Source organism: Aquarana catesbeiana, linkage group LG03, assembly GCF_042186555.1.
Source record: "Aquarana catesbeiana isolate 2022-GZ linkage group LG03, ASM4218655v1, whole genome shotgun sequence".
Classification (NCBI taxonomy): Eukaryota; Metazoa; Chordata; class Amphibia; order Anura; family Ranidae; genus Aquarana; species Aquarana catesbeiana.
This window is the reverse complement of record NC_133326.1, coordinates 630,797,583-630,817,609: the sequence shown is the minus strand read 5'-3', so window position 1 is coordinate 630,817,609 and position 20,027 is coordinate 630,797,583. Positions and strand designations below refer to the sequence as shown.

Here is a 20,027-nt window from a genome sequence, read left to right as displayed (position 1 = left end):
TGGCAGCATGGCAAGTGACATCTCCATCTGGTGGCAGCCAGGCAGTGTGGCAAGTGACATCTCCATCTGGTGGCAGCATGGCAAGTGACATCCCCATCTGGTGGCAGGCAGAGTGGCAAGTGACATCTCCATCTGGTGGCAGCGTGGCAAGTGACATCCCCATCTGGTGGCAGCGTGGCAAGTGACATCCCCATCTGGTGGCAGCGTGGCAAGTGACATCCCCATCTGGTGGCAGCCAGGCAGTGTGGCAAGTGACATCTCCATCTGGTGGCAGCGTGGCAAGTGACATCCCCATCTGGTGGCAGCGTGGCAAGTGACATCCCCATCTGGTGGCAGCCAGGCAGTGTGGCAAGTGACATCTCCATCTGGTGGCAGCCAGGCAGTGTGGCAAGTCACATCTCCATCTGGTGGCAGCCAGGCAGTGTGGCAAGTCACATCTCCATCTGGTGGCAGGCATAGTGTCAAGTGACAAGCGATGGTGGCAAGTGACATGCTCAGGGCTCCCAATGATTCTGCATTATGGTGAGTTGAACTATTTCATTTTATATTACAATGTAATGATAGAAATAATGTGTTTCAATCATCCTGACACCATACCAACCATGGTGCCGGGGATGATTGAGGCACTAACACCAGCAATTGCCCTGAAAAATTGCCCTGAAAAATTGTTACCCCGCGCGCTTACCCTGAAGTACAATTAAAGCCAGTTGTTTTCAGTGTTCTCGTGTGTGGAGATATGTTTTTAATTGATCTATTGTAGCAGTCATCGATAAAGGACGAGAATGGTGGTGTGTGTGTGTGTGTGTGTGTGTGGGGGGCAGCATTGAAGGACCCGGCCTTGGGGCGGCAAAGGGAGTAAATCCGGGCCTGGGCCTGAAGGAATTTGCGATAAGATAAAAAGAATGCATCTATGTATTATATGGCATTGGTTGGGCAAATCTTGTTGGATTTCATTTTTACATGGCATACATTTTTATGGTATACTAGCGGCTATGTTTAGGCAAATCTTTTGGGTGACAACTTCTGCCCATGGTGCTGAAACAGTGTATAACACAATTTCAGCAAGATGCATAGTAAATTGTCACTATACAGGATTTATATAGCGCCAACACTTTGCACAACACTGATAGAATTTACTTTTTCTATAATGTTGAATTTTGGTTTCACCTGACCAAAGCACCTTCTTCCACATGTTTGCTTTGTCCCCCACATGGCTTCTCACAAACTGCAAACGAGACTTCTTATGGCTTTCTTTTAACAATGGCTTTCTTCTTTCCACTCTTCCATAAAGGCCAGATTTGTGGAGTGCACGACTAATAGTTGTCCTGTGGACAGATTCTCCCACCTGAGCTGTGGATTTCTGCAGCTTCTCCAGAGTTACCATGTGCCACTTGGCTGCTTCTCTGATGAATGCTCTCCTTGCCCGGCCTGTCAGTGTAGGTGGACAACCAAGTCTTGGTAGGTTTGCAGTTGTGCCATACTCTTTCCATTTTTGTATGATAGATTGAACAGTGCTCCATGAGATGTTCAAGGCTGAGGATATTTTTTTATAACCTAACCCTGCTTTAAACTTCTCCACAACTTTATCTCTGACCTTTCTGGCGTGTTCCTTGGCCTTCATGATGCTGTTTGTTCACCAAGGCTCTCTAACAAACCTCCGAGGGCTTCACAGAACAGTTGTATTTATACTGAGATTAAATTACAACACAGGTGGACTATATTCACTAATTAGGTGACTTCTGAAGGCAATTGGTTCCTCTAGTTAGGGATATCAGAGTAAAGGGGGCTGAATACAAATGCACGCCACACTTTTCAGATATTTATTTGTAAAAGATTTTGAAAACAATTTATCATTTTCCTTCCACTTCACAATTATGTGCCACTTTGTATTGGTCTATCGCATAAAATCTCAATAAAATACATTTATGTTTTTGGTTGTAACATGAATGCTTTTTCAAGGCACTGGGGGTTATTTACGAAAGGCAAATCCACTTTGCACTACAAGAGCAAACTACAAGTGCAAAGTGCACTTGGAAGTGCAGTCGCTGTAAATCTGAGGGGTAGATCTGAAATAAGGGGAAGCTTTGCTGATTTTATCATCCAATCATGTGCAAGCTAATATGCTGTTTTTTATTTTCCTTGCATGTCCCCCTCGGATTTACAGCGACTGCACTTCCAAGTGCACTTTGCACTATTAGTTTGCTCTTGTAGTGCAAAGTGGATTTGCCTTTCGTAAATAACCCCCATTGCATGCAAACCCTAATAATGAGCTTCTCTTATCTGCTCCTTTTTGGTCTGTTAAATATATTAACAAAATATATTATTGTATCATATATTAACCTCCCTGGCGGTATGATTATTTCAGATTTTAGGTGCTGAAAGCGGTACAATTATTTTGCATGGAAATTTGGCGTTTTATATTGTAGGCCAGTAATTCTTAGGAATAATTCACTTAAATCTGTCCAAACCATAGTCTAGTAGATATCCTCGGTATGATAAAGTTTGAAAAACAAAATCATAAATTATAATATAATAAATAACTATAAATAATTATACCAAATAACAATATAATAATAATAAAAATTATTCAATAAAGTAATCAAATCAAAAACACTGAAATTTGCTCAGTTGTAGAATTGTCGCTGTCATTACTTTTCAGTGTTTGATGACGGATCTCCCCACAAATCACTATCGCTGAATTCTGCGAGTGATTCTAATTTATTATTGCTGTTTTCTAGCTGGTCTAAAACCACTTTTGATGTAAAGGAACGGTTTTGGTTGCTATGGACAATCTCCAGTTTCCAGGCAGAAAGAACAGTTTTTATAATATAAAACTGCATGCACGACACTGGACAGATCACTAGGGACAAAGGGGATGTGTAATTATTTGATACAGTACTGTAATCTGTAAGATTACATTATACTGTATCTATACTGTGTGTTTTACTTTTTGAATTTGGCGCCGAACTCTGTCCCCGTGCGTCGCAACGCTCGCAGGGAATGGAGCTCAGCACTGTGAATCGAGCGAGAAATGGCAGCTCGCAGATCACAGCGGGGAGACATCGCAGGATCCAGGGGACAAGGTAAGTAACCTCTACATGGATCCTACGATGCGATCCCGAGTCTGGCTCGGGGTTACCGCTTTTGGTACTGAAAATCCACCCCGAGCCAGACTCGGGAATAACGCTAGGGGGGTTAACAAAAGCATTTTGTCATATTTGTTTGACAATTGAAAAAATACCTGTTCGGGGGGAGATGGGCGGAGCCTAGCGGAGCAGACATGCATTGTTAGAGCTCCGCACCGCTGAGGAGAGAAGAGAAGGACAAAGCGGAGCCTGCAGGCTCAAAAGGTATCCATTTGAACCTTTTTGCCCCAGGGAACAAACTGTGAAAGTTTGGGCAGGAAATATGGTACTGGGAGGAAACCGTGGCAGAAATAAAAATCACCTCACAAAGAGCTCACAGGCACTCACTGCAACTAAAGCAGCTCCAGTCACCTCACAAGATACAGCATCAGGGTGCTCTCACAGACAGAAAATGTCACAGCAAGACTCTCCATTTGAGTCAGATACAGAACAAATCCTCTCACAAACTTCTCCACAAGCCTCCTCAGCATCCCCAGTAATATTATTACAATTTGAAAAGATGCTTCATAAGGCTTTAAAACAAACCTCAGACCAAATAACAAAAAGCCTAACCAAAGAAATAAGAGAGCTGGGAAACCGCACCGCAGCCTTAGAAATAAAAATGGATGAAATTGAAATTACAACCCAAGTAAATATAACAGAATTGGAACAATTAAAAGAAGAGAATTTAATACTTCAAACTAAGCTTGAAGATTACGAAAATAGAGCCAGACGTTCAAACTTGCGCATAAGGGGAATACCTGAAACTGTGACAGACCTGCAATCTACTATTACTGCTCTATTACAAGAACTAAAGCCAGATATCCCTATTGAATGTTTAGAACTGGACAGAGTACACAGAGCCCTCACAACCAAAAAGAAAGATGGACCCCCACGTGATATAATCACAAAATTTCATTATTACAGAACGAAAGAACAAATACTAATTGCTGCAAGAGAAAAAAAGGAACTTAATTTTCAAGGACACAATTATCAAATTTTTGCTGACCTATCCCAACTTACTATTACTAAAAGACGATCCATGAAACCCCAACTAATGGAACTGCAACGCCACAACATTATGTATCAATGGGGCTTCCCCTTTTCAGTCAGATTTAACTACCAAGGTACAATTTACAGAAGCAGATCAGCAGATGAACTACAACAAACCCTTTTAAAATTAAATCTGACAGAACCCACAAGCAGCAACTCTCCCACACGCAGAAGAATGGCATCATCTTCACCTTCAGGCAGCACTCAGAAAATTTCAGAACAAAATGGGAATCATCATTCTCACAAAAGAGGCCGTTATGCCACATCATCCATGGACCAAGAAGATTCAATGGACTGACATCCTAATTCCTGATATCTCTTCATTTATTATACTAAGAGATGGTTCTCTATAAAAAACCTGTATTTATAACTGAATGTAACTGCATTCTGATAGTCACACACTGTGTGGGATCATGTTACATTCCAGTTATATTTCTTATTACTTCTGATTCATATAGCCTTAGAATGTATAAGTGAAATAAGGAAATTCTTGTTCAGTTATATATTATCAGGTAATAACAATAGATTTATTACTTTTTAGGACAAATATGTTCAATAATCCAGAAGTAATGGAAGCTTTTTCTTTCTTTTCTTAAAACAAATATATTATTACCTAACTAGTTCCTAGAATTATGTTTTTGTTTATTCTAATCTGAAGCAATACAACCTCAATTTTATGAGTTAACATATCTAAACAGTTACATATGAATAAAATATGTAATTGTTTACTCTAAAAGGGTTAAAATCCCAAAATAATTCAAACTATCTTCATCAATACCAAAGTTATTAACAGTACCTTTCTAACTGAATTATTTAGCCTAGGGCAAGACTAACCATATACAACCACCCTGGAATAAATAATTTCAACAAAAACTATATTCTGCACTCCAATTAATGAAACATCATTTTGATGTCTTTTGACATAGCACTTCTCTCCTGTAAGCGGAAGATCCGTGTACCCCCATTAGCCCTCCTCATTCTCCCAACCATATTATGTGGGAGTGTGACGAAGGCACTTATTCCCCTGAGAGAGATATTTACTCTCTTTCACGGGTAAATTGTGATTACTTGCAAAAAATAATTTATACAATGTATCATCTAATCTCATATGTTTTTTGTTTACTCTTTACTCCAGAATTCACTGGTTTCTTTGCTATCTATTCATCTCTTCAGTCCACACAGGTTGATCTGCGCAGTCAGCTCTGCATAACAAAAAGTAAGTCAAAAATATTTGATCTGTTGCCATGGCACCACTGAATATACTTTCCCTGAATGTTCAGGGAATAAATGTCCCTCAAAAAAGGACCAAAGCCTTCCGTACTTTTCATAACAAGAAGGCTCACATAGTATGCCTCCAAGAAACACACTTCACCAAAGATTCTACTCCAAAATATATTTCTCCTTTTTATCAACAAATTTACACGGCTTCTGCCTGTACCAAGCAAAGGGGAACTCTAATTGCATTTCACCGATCCACACCATTCACCTTATCATCAGAAATTAAAGACCCAGAAGGTAGATACCTGATACTCATGGGTTATATAATGGATACAGCAATCACAGTGATTTCCTACTACGCTCCTAACAAACAACCTACACCATTCCTCTCACATATATTACAAGTGATTAATACACACAAAATAGGAACAGTGATAATGTGTGGGGATTTGAACCAGGTCCTCCTCCCATTTCTAGATAAATCACCTTTTACACCATCCAAAATAACCTCTAGATTACCTTTTTCTCAACTTCTTTCCAAATACAATCTGGTAGATTCGTGGAGAGAAAGTAACCCAATGAAAAAGAAATTCACTTATTTCTCGCACCCTCATCAAACCTTCACCAGAATAGATCATATTTTTCTAACAATAGGAATGATACCAGAAATTATTGCATCAGATATAATTCCGATTCCGTGGTCTGACCATAATGCAGTATACACTACTATAGCCTCAGCCATACCAAAAGCGCATGACCCAACGTGGTACTTACCGGACATAATGCTCAAACACCCACTACATCAGATGGCCATTGAACAAGCTTTAAAGGAATACATATCAATTAAGCAAAAAAACTAGAACTCAATTTTAATGCAGCCTACATATCATTTCAAGATAATCCATCTCAGAGTACAAAATCTCATCTGGAAAAATCTAGATTGGAATACGATCTATTTCTCACTGAGTCAGTTGATAAATCCCTCAAACACTCCAAGCACAATTTCTACATGAATACAAACAAACCAGGTACATATTTGGCTCGGGCATTAAATTCAACTAACAAATCTTTCAAACCAATATGTTTGAAATTATCAAAAAATGTTTACACTTGTAATCCAGTTAAAATAGTCCATAAATTTCACTCACATCTCGCAACTTTATACAAGACAAACAATGAATTTAATCCTACAGAGGCTGAATCCTTCTTCTCAAAAATAACCTTACCTGAGTTATCTCAGAATCAAAAAAGCAGTTTGGATGAGCCTATAACTATAGATGAAGTTGCTAACGCCATAAAAGACCTAAAACTTAACAAAAGACCAGGCCCAGACGGCTACTCGGCTTTATACTATAAAACATTCTCAGAAATACTCTCTCCCATTCTCACTGAAACTTTTAACAAACTTCTAGATGGACACTCTTTTCGGCAAGAAACACTAATGGCAATTGTTTGTATGATCCCAAAACCCCTTTCTGATGATACTTCCTGTGTGAATTATCGGCCTATCTCTCTGTTAAACCTCGATATTAAATTATTAGCAAAAATAATAGCAAAACGCCTCAATAGCATTATAGGAAAATTAATACATAGAGATCAAGTAGGCTTCATGCCAAATAGACAGGCAGGCGATAATATACGCAGGGCAGTGTTATTGGCACATATTGCTAAAAAACGGAAAATCCCATTATGTTTTCTATCTCTCGATATTAAGAGGGCATTTGACACAGTATCCTGGCAATATATGCAATATTCATTACAAAAATGGGGTTTTGGATCCCACTTTTTAACATGGATCAAAGCATTATATAATAAACCCAAAGCCTATATAAAATATGCTGGATACAAATCTGATGCCTTTAATATTGAAAGAGGTACCCGACAGGGTTGCCCATTATCTCCCTTATTATTTGCCCTTATACTCGAACCCATGGCCCAATACATCAGAACAAACCAAACTATAACTGGCATTGAAGTAGGAGGTATTACACACAAATTATGTATATTTGCAGACGATATATTACTTTTTCTATCATCACCACAGGTCTCTGGTCCTAACTTAATACCAGCTCTTGATGGATTTGCAGCCCTATCCGGCCTTATGATTAATCCTAAGAAATGCCTACTGCTTAATATTTCACTCACAAACATGGAATTGATCCCGGCTAGGGCTGCACTCCCATTCACATGGGCAGAAAAATCAATCCCATATCTTGGAATTCATTTAACAGCATCTCATTCTGACTTATTCTCAACCAATTATCCTCCTGTATTAAGACAGATCACAAATCTAATAAAACAATGGTCGCAACTTCCTTTATCCTGGATAGGGAAGATTAATGCAATCAAAATGACTATTCTACCCAAATTGCTTTATCTATTCAGAGTCCTCCCTATTCCAATTCCTTCCTATTTTTTGAGAATAGTACAAAAAAGAGCAACTTCGTTTATATGGGGCTCTTCTAAACCACGTATACCTATACACACACTACATCTTCCCTAAAATAAAAGAGGCCTGGGATACCCTAATTTTACTAACTACTACAGAGCAGCACATTTGGCCAGTCTGTCCAAATACCATGCAAAACAGGAAATCCCATTATGGATATTTATAGAGGCTTCAGAAAATGACCCTCTATTAATATCAAATTTATTATGGCTTGATCCTAAAGACCACTTTAAAATTCATAATCCCATAACTAAACACTTCTTATCTCTCTGGGATAAGCTAAAAACCAAATATCAGTTACAATCTCCACACAATCCTCTCCTTTCTTTTATCAGAAATCCGGCCTTTTATCCGGCATGAATCTACCCAAATTCTTTTAAAGCTTGGACAACATCAGGCATTCAGACACTAAATGACTTCATAGCATCTAAATCATTCCTTTCATTCCTATCGCTGAGAGAAAAATATGATCTACAAAACTCTGAGATATTTAGATATCTCCAAATCAAAAATTTCTATACACCATTCCTAAAGGGGGATACACCATTATCCCAATTATCCATTTTTGAATCAATCTGTACAAAAGATCCATTTGCTAAAGGTACAATTTCATCACTTTATAATCAATTATATGGAGTAGCAAATCTTAATAGACCCTCTTACGTTCAGAGGTGGGAGGAGGACCTGGGACGAACTTTAGAAGACACGGACTGGTCTAACATATGGCTCACATCTAAGTCATCTTCACCCAACATCTTAGCACTGGAGACAAATTATAAAGTCCTAACTCGCTGGTACCTTGTACCCGCTAGAGTGGCAAAATATTCACCTAATACCTCAGCTCTTTGTTTTCGAGGATGCCCAGAAATAGGCACATATTTACACATATGGTGGATGAGCCCAGTAATCCAAACCTTCTGGAAGGAAGTCTTCGTGATTGCATCTAAAATATTTAAAAAAATAATACAACCAGATCCATATTTAACTTTACTTAATCTAAAACCGGAATGGTTAACACTCTCTCAATTCAAACTTATGATCCAACTAATAACGGCTGCAAAACAAACAGTGGCCAAGGCATGGAAATCTCCTACATTGGTACTAGCAGAAACAATTCACAGAATGAATAATACAATGTCCCATGCTAAGATGGTAGCCATCGATCAAAATCAAATTCCAAAATTTGAAAAACTTTGGCATCCTTGGATAAAACAACAGTTCCTGTCAAACTTCAATGACTCTGTCCTGTTGCCATGGTAACAGATTAAATGACTTACAGAGACACCCATTCTAAGGCTTCAAAGAGAACTAAAAAGAATAATAAACTGACGAGCGGGACAACCTTGTGGACCATACCTCTACCTTTCAACCCTTTTTCTTCTTTCTCTTTCCTTTTCTCCACCTTACGATTAAAGCTCATTATCAGAATTTATTTGACCTATATACACTCTACTTGTAAACAATATGTATAGTAGGTATAAATCATTTAAATACCTACAAAAGTAACTAAGGAAATGATATATATCTTTAATTTAGGTTTACGTGAATCCAATGTTTAATATTTGAAATTTCATGATATTTACCTATATAAACCCTACTGTAAAACAATGAGCTTACTTTATAGATCCTTGTAAACTTACTTTATGTATCTTTATAACATTGTATACTCAATAAACTTCTTTTGACAAGGAAAAAATACCTGTTCATCCTGCCAGAAATCTTGTCAGCTCATAACTTACAAAGCTCTCTGACTATACTGCATCCTTATTAGTTACACTGTTTCCAGTTACCTCTGAGGACTACAGACCACGCCCCACTATTTTATGGGGAAGAGGAAAGGGAAAGATTCAATAGTCCTCTTCCTGTTGAGTGAGCTTTGTCACCCTAGAACAGGAATTGTGTTACTAGCAGAATCACCGGGAAAAAAAAAATGAAAAAAAGAAAACTAATACAGCTACCACATCCAAGGACGGGTAACATGCAATATGTTACAATTTTATTTTAGCTTAGATTCACTTTAATCCGTATAGCTAACCATTTCAAATAATACAAAGGAGAATAAAAAGTTTGCCTGTACCATGGCCACCCTGTTCAGTTCCAAATGCATGTTAACATGCAAAGTTTGCGGTGCTTTTTCATGTTTTACTGAGTTGCATTTACATGCATGCTCGATGTACCACAATGGTGTAGATTAGGCTTGTTTAAACACCTCTTCAATCGGCTTTGGGTCAAGGCGCTGGCATCTTAAATAAGGGTAACCAGGAAACTGGCAATGAAGCTTTGCAGCTTCACAGCTGGTTTCCCACTGCACATTGCTCAAGCTGTCCTGTGCTTTGTGATGGTCCCACAGTCTTGTGGGACCTGTGATGTGTCCCAGAAGGCTGTGAGGGAAGGGTGGGCTTAACCCCTAGCTAGACTATTATAAACTATAAACAAAACAGATATACATGGCTCTCAAACAATACAGATAATAAGACTAGAACTTACTTTTTTTCTGTCCTGTATTCATGTGGACGAACAGCTGCTGAGATCCCCACAATCACAGATGGAACCCCAAACCCCAGTAAACACATCATTTGGAAGTTTGATTTTTGGGAGGCCATATAATTGACAGCCCTCAGGTTTCGGACAGTCATGAAGAGCAGAACACTCTCAATAGACATCCAGCAGAAAGCACAGAGGAACAGGAATTGAAGCCCACCAGCAATGAAAGCACACAGGAGCTGAGATGATAAAGAACATACATATAAGGCTAGTTTTCTGATTCTACGTATAAAATTGTTCTTTTTACTGTATAAAATGTAACATCATAATACTTATTTGAAATACTGTTCTTGACAACTGTTTAATTTATTTAAAATTCTCCTGTCCTGCCTACATTTACATACGATTGTGCTTTAAAAGTCCAGTGATTTAAAGCTGAACTCCAGGTATGGTTTTTCTTGCATAGTTATGTTGGTCCAGCATTTAAGTATGCATATTCTCTGACTGGATGAGATGGAGATTTTGATGTCACCACCCTGCCTCCCCACCTTGTCCACTCAGAGAACACCCTGTATATAATGAAAAAAATACAAGGTGTTCTGTGAATTTTGGCCAGGCCAAATGAACTACCTTCTGTGTTAACTATGCAGTAAGGCATAATGGTTAGCACTCAGCAAAGGGCCCAGAAGACACCAGTGATCACTATAGTGGCACAAATTAATGTGGTTCTAATGCCTAAGTTTTTTTTTTAACCTTAATGCATTCTATGCATTAAGGTAAAAAAGCTTCTGTGCTGCATATGTCCCCCCCATATTACCTGGGACTGATCTGGATCCAACGATGTGCATGAGAGCAGCGGCTCTCCCAGGTCTGTCCCTCCTCACAGGGATTTATAGAGTGCCAATTGAATTCTGTGATGAGGGAGCAAGGGGCAGGGCCGAATTGCCCTCTCTGTATCAATGGATGCAGATAAGGCAGCTTGAGAGCGAGCTCCAACCATCTGGGAGCAGTACCACCACATTCCCCAGTCCATTGCCAGGAGGTTAAGGACCTGCTCTGCAACATGCTACAGAGTGGGGTGATTCGAGAAAGCCATAGCCCATGGGAGCTTCCTATGGGAGCATTAAATGATGAGAAGGAGCCAGGAGTACCGGAGGGAGATCACTGAAAAGGAGGTTCAGGGTTGCTCTGTGCAAAACCAATACACATAGCAGGCAGTAGTGTGTTTAGGTTTTGTGCTGCCCTAGACTCATGTACCCCTTAATTTAAATATGACCCACCCCCCTTCCTGTCAAGGCCACACCCCTTGCTGTTTAAGACCTGCCCTGAAATTTTTGAGTGGGGACACTAGTTATGAGGGCCTGGGGGGAATGGATTCCCTTAATTTGCATAGATTTCCTCTCACTTCCTGTTTGGCTATGGGGCAGGAAGTGAGGGGAAATCTCTTCAGTGGGACAGGGATGGTAAAAAATAAACTGACAGGGGTTATAACCCTCCCTTACTCTATTTAAAATGAAAAAAAAGTGCTGCCTATAGTTCTACTTTAACCGGTTCAATACAGGGCATTTTCACCCCCTTCCTTCCCAGGCCAATTTTTAGTTTTCAGCGCTGTCGCATTTTAAACGACAATTGCGCCGTGGTGCGATGTTGTACCCAAAAAAAATTGATGTCGTTTTTTCCCCACAAATAGAGCTTTCTTTTGGTGGTATTTGATCACCTCTGCGGTTTTTATTTGTTGTGCTATAAACAAAAGAAAAGCGACAATTTTGAAAAAAACACAATATTTTTTACTTTTTGCTATAATAAATATCCCAATTTAAAAAAAAAACAACAAATTTTTTCCTCAGTTTTGGCCGATACGTATTCTTCTACATATTTTTGGTAAAAAAAAAAAAATCGCAATAAGCGTATATTGATTGGTTTGCGCAAAAGTTATAGCGTCTACAAAATACAGGATAGATTTATGGCATTTTTAAAAAAAATATATTTATTTATTTTTTTTACTAGTAAAAGCGGCAAGAGCGATTTTTTTTCATGACTGCGACATTATGGCGGACACATTGGACACTTTTGACACATTTTTGGGACCATTCACATTTATACAGCGATCAATGCTATAAAATTGCATTGATTACTGTATAAATGTGACAGGCAGTGAAGGGGTTAACCACTAGGGGGACACAAGGGGTTAAATATGTTTCCTAGGGAACTATTCTAACTGTAGGGGGAGGGGACGTACAAGGGGAGGAGACCGCTCAGTGTTCCGCTGTACTGGGAACACAGATCGGTCTCCTCTCAACTGATAGGATGTGGATCTGTATGTTTACACACAAAGATCCACGGTCCGGCCCGGTTAACAGGCAATCGCGGGTGCCCGGGGGACATCGCAGCCGCCGGGCACACACACCGGGTACCGAGCAACGCGGCGGGCGCGCGCGCGCCCCCTAGGCGGCCGGGAAGCCCAGGCCGTCATATGACATCCACCCAGGATGGGAGATCCCATCTGTGGACGTCATTTGACAATGGCCGGGTAGCGAAGTGGTTAAGCACAAATTTCTGATAATTTTATGGCGAGGACTAAGAAGATATAACCGTGCCAATCATGCAGCAGAAAACATATAGCACAGTGAGGAAGGTTTGTGGTCCAGAATGATAGGACAGTCAAAATTAGAAGCCGCACCCCCCCCACAGTTGCGGAGTTCCGGCCGCCCGCATACCGGAAGCAGTGCGGCCGCTTTATGGGGGTGCTAGACTAATTTGACTCTCAGCCCAGTCCACCCCATAAGACTGGCGCTAACACTAACGCTAAAACTAATAGTGTAGAGCAAGCTGGCGTAGACTTTTTCCGTGCTGCCTCCCTGCAAAGTGCTGCCCTAGGCCTGGGCCTTGTCGGGCTAGGTCAGGATACAGCATTGATAGCAGGTAGGTATGTTTGTTATTTTAAAGGAAAAAAAAAAAAAACGATGCTTCAATGTTACTTTTATAGAGTAATTCCTTGCTTTTAGAGCACTCCCACAGCTATAGAATATGCATATTTACATTGGTCCATGCTGGAGCAATGAATCTATGCAATAAATAAACTTTTTGTGTTGATTTTTACTTTTTTTAGATAAGACAAAGTTGCAAACACTAAGTAGCCGATTTATAAAGCAGCAGTGTGGCTGTACTAATTTTCTTTCCATTTCACTTGCTTTGTGAAGGTGCAGTGGTGTAGCACCCTCTACAAGAAGGTAGGTGCTAGTAAGGGTTATTTTACACGGTTGTTCAGCACAGGCAAATTTAGGCAGGCCTATGCCGCAAGCTAGGCCTGTCTGTTTTGATCTGGGGGCTGGGAGTGGTTAAAGTAGCAGTGGGTGTACTTGTACCTGTACTTCAGTTCTGAGGCGCCTCCCCTGCTTCCAGGGAGAATGTTTTGGAAGAGGAGGCTGGGCCTAGTGCTGGAGTGGCAGGCAGCATATGTGGGAGCCCTGACCAATCCCTAACTGGCGTTGGCAGGGTGCGGGCCTCCTATATATGCTGAGCTGACATGCTGCTGGGGAGGAGTAGTCGACTGGGTGATGTGAGGAATGGTGTGCTAGACAGCCGCAGGAGCACACCCCCGTCTGGGGGGGGGGTGTAGCGATCGCAGGAGGAGGCCCAGGGAGAACTGTGAGGAAACATTGCCTCTACACGGTCATTGGCAATGTCTCTGTCACCACACGGTCGGTAGCAGGGAACTCCTGGAGCAGAGGGGCAGGAGAAGCTGTCGGAACGCATGGTCCAGACAAGTTCCTCATCAAGGACTCAGGGCTGGAGGGTCAGTGAGTGTTACCACAGTGGATGGCTAAAGGTGCCAGGGAATCTGTAAGGGAACGCTGCTTCTACAGGTCACTAGCACAGTCTTTATCATGCACACGGTGGATGGTGAAGAGTCCTGGATCAGAGAAGAGACTGTGGGAAGTTGTGTCAAATCAGTGTGGCCGGCTGGCACATGGTTTGCAAGTTGGACTGGCTAGGAGCAGTAGTCCATTTATTAGAGGATAGACTTGAACCTACTACGCCTCCGGGGAGAGGTTCTGCAGGCCTCAGGCCTAGAAACAGCGAGTCACCAGAGCCAGTAGAGGGGCTTATTCAGAGTGAGTTCTTCATACCCATTAGAATGGGATATGTTATATCCCAAATGTAAATGCAAGTTGTGCAGGAGGAAACCAGTTGAGCAAGAGGAAGCAAGTTTGGACAGGAGGTGAAGAGATCTAAGACCATAAAGTGATGTTTCTGTCCCTTACACGGTGATGGATGGAGAACTCTAAGTTAACAGTAGTCTGCATGGAGATGCAGAGGGAGTAACAGTCTGCAAGGAGCTGCAGGAGAAGATTTCTACTTAGTCAAGTATGCACATTCTATCTTCAGGCTCTAACTATGATCAAAGTATACTGAAATCTGTAAATATGATGGCAATAATTAATTCTATGGGCATCCCATATCCCAATCCCTATCCAAGTTTTACCCCCAATAAAACAACAAAAACAAAGCTTTTGTTCACTGTTCATTGTCTCTAGAAAGGATGCATGAAGTCTGGCAGTGGGGTGATTTGGCAGATTGTTTGTCAGTAGTGCTAACACCATGGCTACATAAGAAAAAAGGGAAAAAGTGTCAGCAGGCGGTGCAACCTCTCACATGATTTTGAGAGGTTGTGTGACAGGGCTCTCTTCTGTCCTTTCTGCAGTATTGTGCAGAGAACACTCCAAAAAATACAGCAGGCGTCATGCTTTAGATTTCATAAATAAAAGTGTAAAATGCAGAGACATTGTGGAGTAATCATTTCTATATACTGCAAAAAGGCAGATACTTCCACATGTTATGTTCAGGGCCCTAAGAAAATGATGAAGACTATACACCTGGTATACTGTATGAGTACATTCTAACCAAGAACTAGACTGATTTCTGATCAGTCACCAATTAGCTTTACACTTTACTTCTGTTCAGTCTTCTCAGAAATAAATTGTACTAACAATAACAAGTTGGGGAGCCAAATAGGTTCTTGTAAGGTTAATTTTTAGGATTTTTGGAGACAGAGGTAGCAGAGGAACTGGCTTGGTTAAAGCTGAATAAAGCAATGAGCTCTGATGGTATTCATCCCGTAGTTCTAAGAGAACTTAGAGATATAGTTGTTGGACCATTAACTGATCTTTTTAATCAATCTCTTCTAACAGGAGAAGTTCCCCATGACTGGCGGACAGCTAATATTGTACCTATCCACAAGAAGGGCAGCAAGATAGAAGGTGGCAATTACAGGCCAGCAAGTTTAACATCTGCTGTAGTCAAGTAAATGGAATCACTCCTGAAAAGAAGGATCATTGATCACTTAAAAATACACCACTTGTTGGACGCAAAGCAGTATGACTTTACTGAGGGCAGATCATGTCAGACTAATTCGATTTAATTTTTTGACTATATTAAAAAAACAAAAACAGGTACCGGTTCCCCCCTCCACCCGAAAGGTGCTAAATGTGGCAAAGGAGGGGGGAGGAGACGGATAAGCGGAAGTTCCACTTTTGAGTGGAACTCCACTTTAATATGTACAGTCTGGGGGAAAGAAGGGAAAGGGGAGACATGATTGAAACCTTTAAATACACCAAGGGGGTGAATAAGGTGCAGGAGGGTAGTTATTTCAATATGAAACCAAAATCAAGAACATGAGGACATGACCTCAAACTAATTCTAGAAAGCATTATTCTACTGAAAGAGTAATTGATGCCTGGAATACACTTCCAAAAAATGTTTGGGACAAACATAGATCTATACTCAGACAAAAAAGTTAACGAAAAAAAACAAAAAAAGACAAAACAGCAGACTCGATGGACTACTCAGTAGAACTTCAGTCCTTAGAACAGCTATGAACACTTACCTTATTCCAGGTTTGATGAATGCCCACCATAAATAAAAGTTGTCCTAGGAAGAGACATCCACAGAGAGCTGAGAGGATGGAGGTGTGAGCGCTCCTCAGAGTCCGACACAGGATGAAGGTGAGAAGAGACAGACACAGGCAGACTAGGGATATACTCAGTCCAAGGTAGGAGAGAATAGTAAGAATAAAATCCTCCTATACAAATAGAGACAAGGAGGCTGGTCTATTACAGGAGATGAGTACCTTTACTCAAAAAATTGGGTAAATATTTACTTATTATATATTCAATCACATGAAAAGTAAATTCCCGTCCCGATCGTGTATAGATGCTTTTCACATCATTGGATAATTGAAGTAATTATGCACATAATTTTTTTATAAGGATTCTCAACTCCTTTTGTAGAGCAGCCTAATTAGGTAAACATTTGATGACAATACAATTATTGAAAATGCTACAATCTATTCTGTTCAATAGGAACAACCCTTTTGTTCGTTCAAAGCTGAACTACATGCAAATAATAAACAAAGCACTGAAATAAAGACATGGGGCTAGTTTTATCCTCTAGATGATTTTATATTTCTATCCATCCAGTCTTGAATTTTTTTTAGCCATGAGCGACAGCAGAGCAAGCCAGGTGGCTTTACTTTTCTCTGCTGTAGTTAAGCAATTTGTAATTTTCTCTTGCACCTATGTATGTTACCTCCTCGCCCCAATCTATAATTGTACGGTAAAGGTGCAGCAGCAAACTATTAAAGTTATATCTTTGCTCTGCTCTCCAGTCAGCATATTCCTTGCAAGCACACATGCTGACTGGCCGCAAGTGCTGTCCTTCCCTTTGCCAGTCCCATAGTTGCTGTACAGGGTATTAAAAGGCAGTGCCAGATCTAGCCTATCTGATCTGGGGGTGCAGTAAAAAAAAAAAAAAAAAAAAATCAGTAATTTCTGACTGATAGTGCAGAGGCAATGAAAGAAGTAAACAGAGAACACTAGTATGTATTTGTCATTAGACTAGGATGAACAAAAATAACCCTTGCCCCCTTTGTGTCCATACCAGAGTTCCATTTTACTTCAGGGTCCTCATCAGAGTCCCCCTTTACACCATGGTCCCCATCTGAGTGCACCCTTACATCAGTTGTCCTCATCACAGTGCCCCCTTATATCAACTGTTGCAATCAGAGTGCCCCTTGCAACAAATGCCCCCATCAGTGCCACCAGTGCCCCCTTATATCACTGCCCCCATCAGAGTGCCCCCTTACATTAATTGTCCCCATCAGACTGGATCATGGATTAGTGCACTCTCAGAGACCTGGAGAGGCACAACTAAAGTCTGGGGGCACAGCCACCCTAGCACCTATTACAAGATGTGTTTCTGGAATTTTTATATCTGCCTGGAGTCCAGATTGGATGAGTTTATCCATGGAAAGGTGACCTTTTTTTAACTATTACATTCTATCAGCATTCCCACGCCCTATAATTACCTGTATTTCATGGGGTGCCATGAGAAGTGCAAAACTGGAGAGGTGGGTACAGGAGCAGTTGGTGTGGGTGCCATCGGATTGTTCCGTCTCACAACCTTTATCTGACCAGCCATCCCTTACAGGGTCCCAAAATACACAGATGAACTTAAAAAGGGGCTGCAATGGCTGCAATTGAAAGATTTATACATTTGAGTGACTTTGTGATGTCATTCGTACCTACAGTACTTTCAAAATGTTTCATCCTAGTAAAAGGTGAGGTCTGGTTAAATAAGCCGAGGTATTATAATGTAATTTTTCCCATAATAAGTGCAGAAGAAAAAAGATCTGGACATAAGGGGCATAAAGGATGGATGTATGATTATCTGCCCACTGTCCAAAAAGTAAGGCAGTCCTTACTGTACATTCATTTTTTTTTCATCCAACCAGCGGAATAAAAAAAAAAAAAAAAAAACAGATTCCCCCATTCACACGTTTGATGTAGAAAAAGGGGAATCCTCCCTCTGTGCCTTTGTATTTTGACAGTGGGGAGACATCCCCGCCATCAGAATACACTGATCAGTGCCGCCAGCAGATCGACTTCTGTACAACCAGCCTGCCCATACATGGATCAAAATTCAGCCGATCCCTGCTAAACCGGCTGAATTTCAATTCAATGCATTACCGGCTTGAGCTCCTTGTTGCTCAGACTTGTGGAAAAGTGATGCCATGCTGTTCTTGGAGGTGTCCGATGGAAGAATGAGATGTTTTGTCTCATTGCAGCCATTCATATGCAGACCACATTAGTTTCTGAGGGGCAGCACTGACAGATAGCCATACTCTTTAAAGAGTTTAATAAATAAAGCCCTTTCTCCCTCCTTGGCTTAATCTTAAAGTACACTGTATGTCCTGGCAAACTGTTATTTTTTTGTTTGTTTGTGGATAGGATGGGGAACTATTAGAACCCCTGTCAGGTTTTGCTTTTCTGGGCTCTGTGTGACAATGCTCAGGCTCATACAGCATAAATAATCTGCCAGTAGTTTCAGCCTTCCTCTACTCTACTGGGAAAAAAGCATTTGTATTTCTCTCCATCTCTTCCTGTGTGGTGAAACTGTTCTCATTGACAGTTTCTCTATGTGCTCCTTGCTGCAAAGGCCAGTTATAGGTCGGGGTGGCTGCCATTTGTTTGTATTGTTGGTGAATTGGTGAGGGGACGTACTGTGGATACCTTCGCTGCCATTGTGCTATTTGCTATTAACATTAACTGTAAAACCCCTTTCACACTGAAGACCGCCCCGCGCTAGCGTTAAAGCGCTGGTATTTCTAGCAAAGGGGTTAACAAGGGGTTAAAAGCGCCTGAAAAGCAACGTTTTGCAGGCGCTTCGGCAACGCTTGATTTCAATGGCAGGGGTGGTTTAGGAGCGTTGTATACACTGATCCCGCACCGCCCCAAAGACGATGCTTGCAGGACTTTTTTTTCTGTCCTGTAAGCGCACCGCCCCAGTGTGAAAGCACTCGGGCTTTCACACTGGGGAGGCATGGAAGGCAGTTTACAGGTGCTTTACAGGCTCTATTTTTAGCGCCAAAACGTCTCCAGCGTGAAAGGGGTCTTAGAAAGGCTTAATTCACTTTGTTGCAGGCTGGCTGGTAAGTGAGCTTGGAATTTTTGTTTTTTGACAATGGAACCCCAGAAGCAGTTACATTTGACAGGGGTTCTAATCCTTCTGTACTCTATGAAAACCTAAAAAAGAAGGTTCCCTGGGCAAACAATTTAAGTGGCAATCCCAGATATTAAGTAAAATAAATAGGTAAACTGCCAATATCCTTGTTTCCAGATTTTAACACAAAACTTCCAATAGCATTCTGTATCAATCTATACTTTACAGACACAGTGGAGTATGCACAACGGTGCTTCATCTGCTCAGGATCAGGCATTGAGAATTATAGGAGAACCTAAACTGGTTATAACTTTTCTATTTCAACCATATTTATTAGTTTTCCACAAAAAGGAGAAAACATAATATTAGTAGTTTCCAATATCAGAGATGTACAATTGAACAAAAAGAATCAAGAGAGGTTAAGCCCAATACATATGAAAAAATTCTTTAGAGGAACAGTGACAGTCGATATACAGTGAAATTGACCATAATATTTAGAAAACTCTAATCTTATTCTTATTTTCTTAAATATCTGAGTCCCTTTATGGGACCACCTGAACAAGGAAAGGTCAAAACAAAATCTCACCCATGTTACTACAAGACTGGGGACCAAAGTACATACTTCCAAAGAGATAGCTGAGGAATGCTGTGATTACTATAGGAGACTGTATAATCTGCACCCTGGAGAGTCCTCCGAG

General features: G+C 40.7%; 1 protein-coding gene across 1 annotated transcript in view; it reads right to left on the bottom strand.

Moving 5' to 3' along the window:
- LOC141133220 (adhesion G protein-coupled receptor E3-like) overlaps positions 1–20,027 on the bottom strand; it is a 247,337-nt gene that overhangs the window by 29,205 nt on the left and 198,105 nt on the right. The window contains exons 8-10 of the mRNA XM_073622459.1: positions 17,696–17,860; positions 16,217–16,411; positions 10,333–10,568 (exon numbers count right to left, since the gene is read on the bottom strand). Of these exons, the coding sequence (XP_073478560.1) occupies positions 10,333–10,568; positions 16,217–16,411; positions 17,696–17,860 (596 nt within the window). The remainder of the gene's footprint in view (positions 1–10,332; positions 10,569–16,216; positions 16,412–17,695; positions 17,861–20,027) is intronic.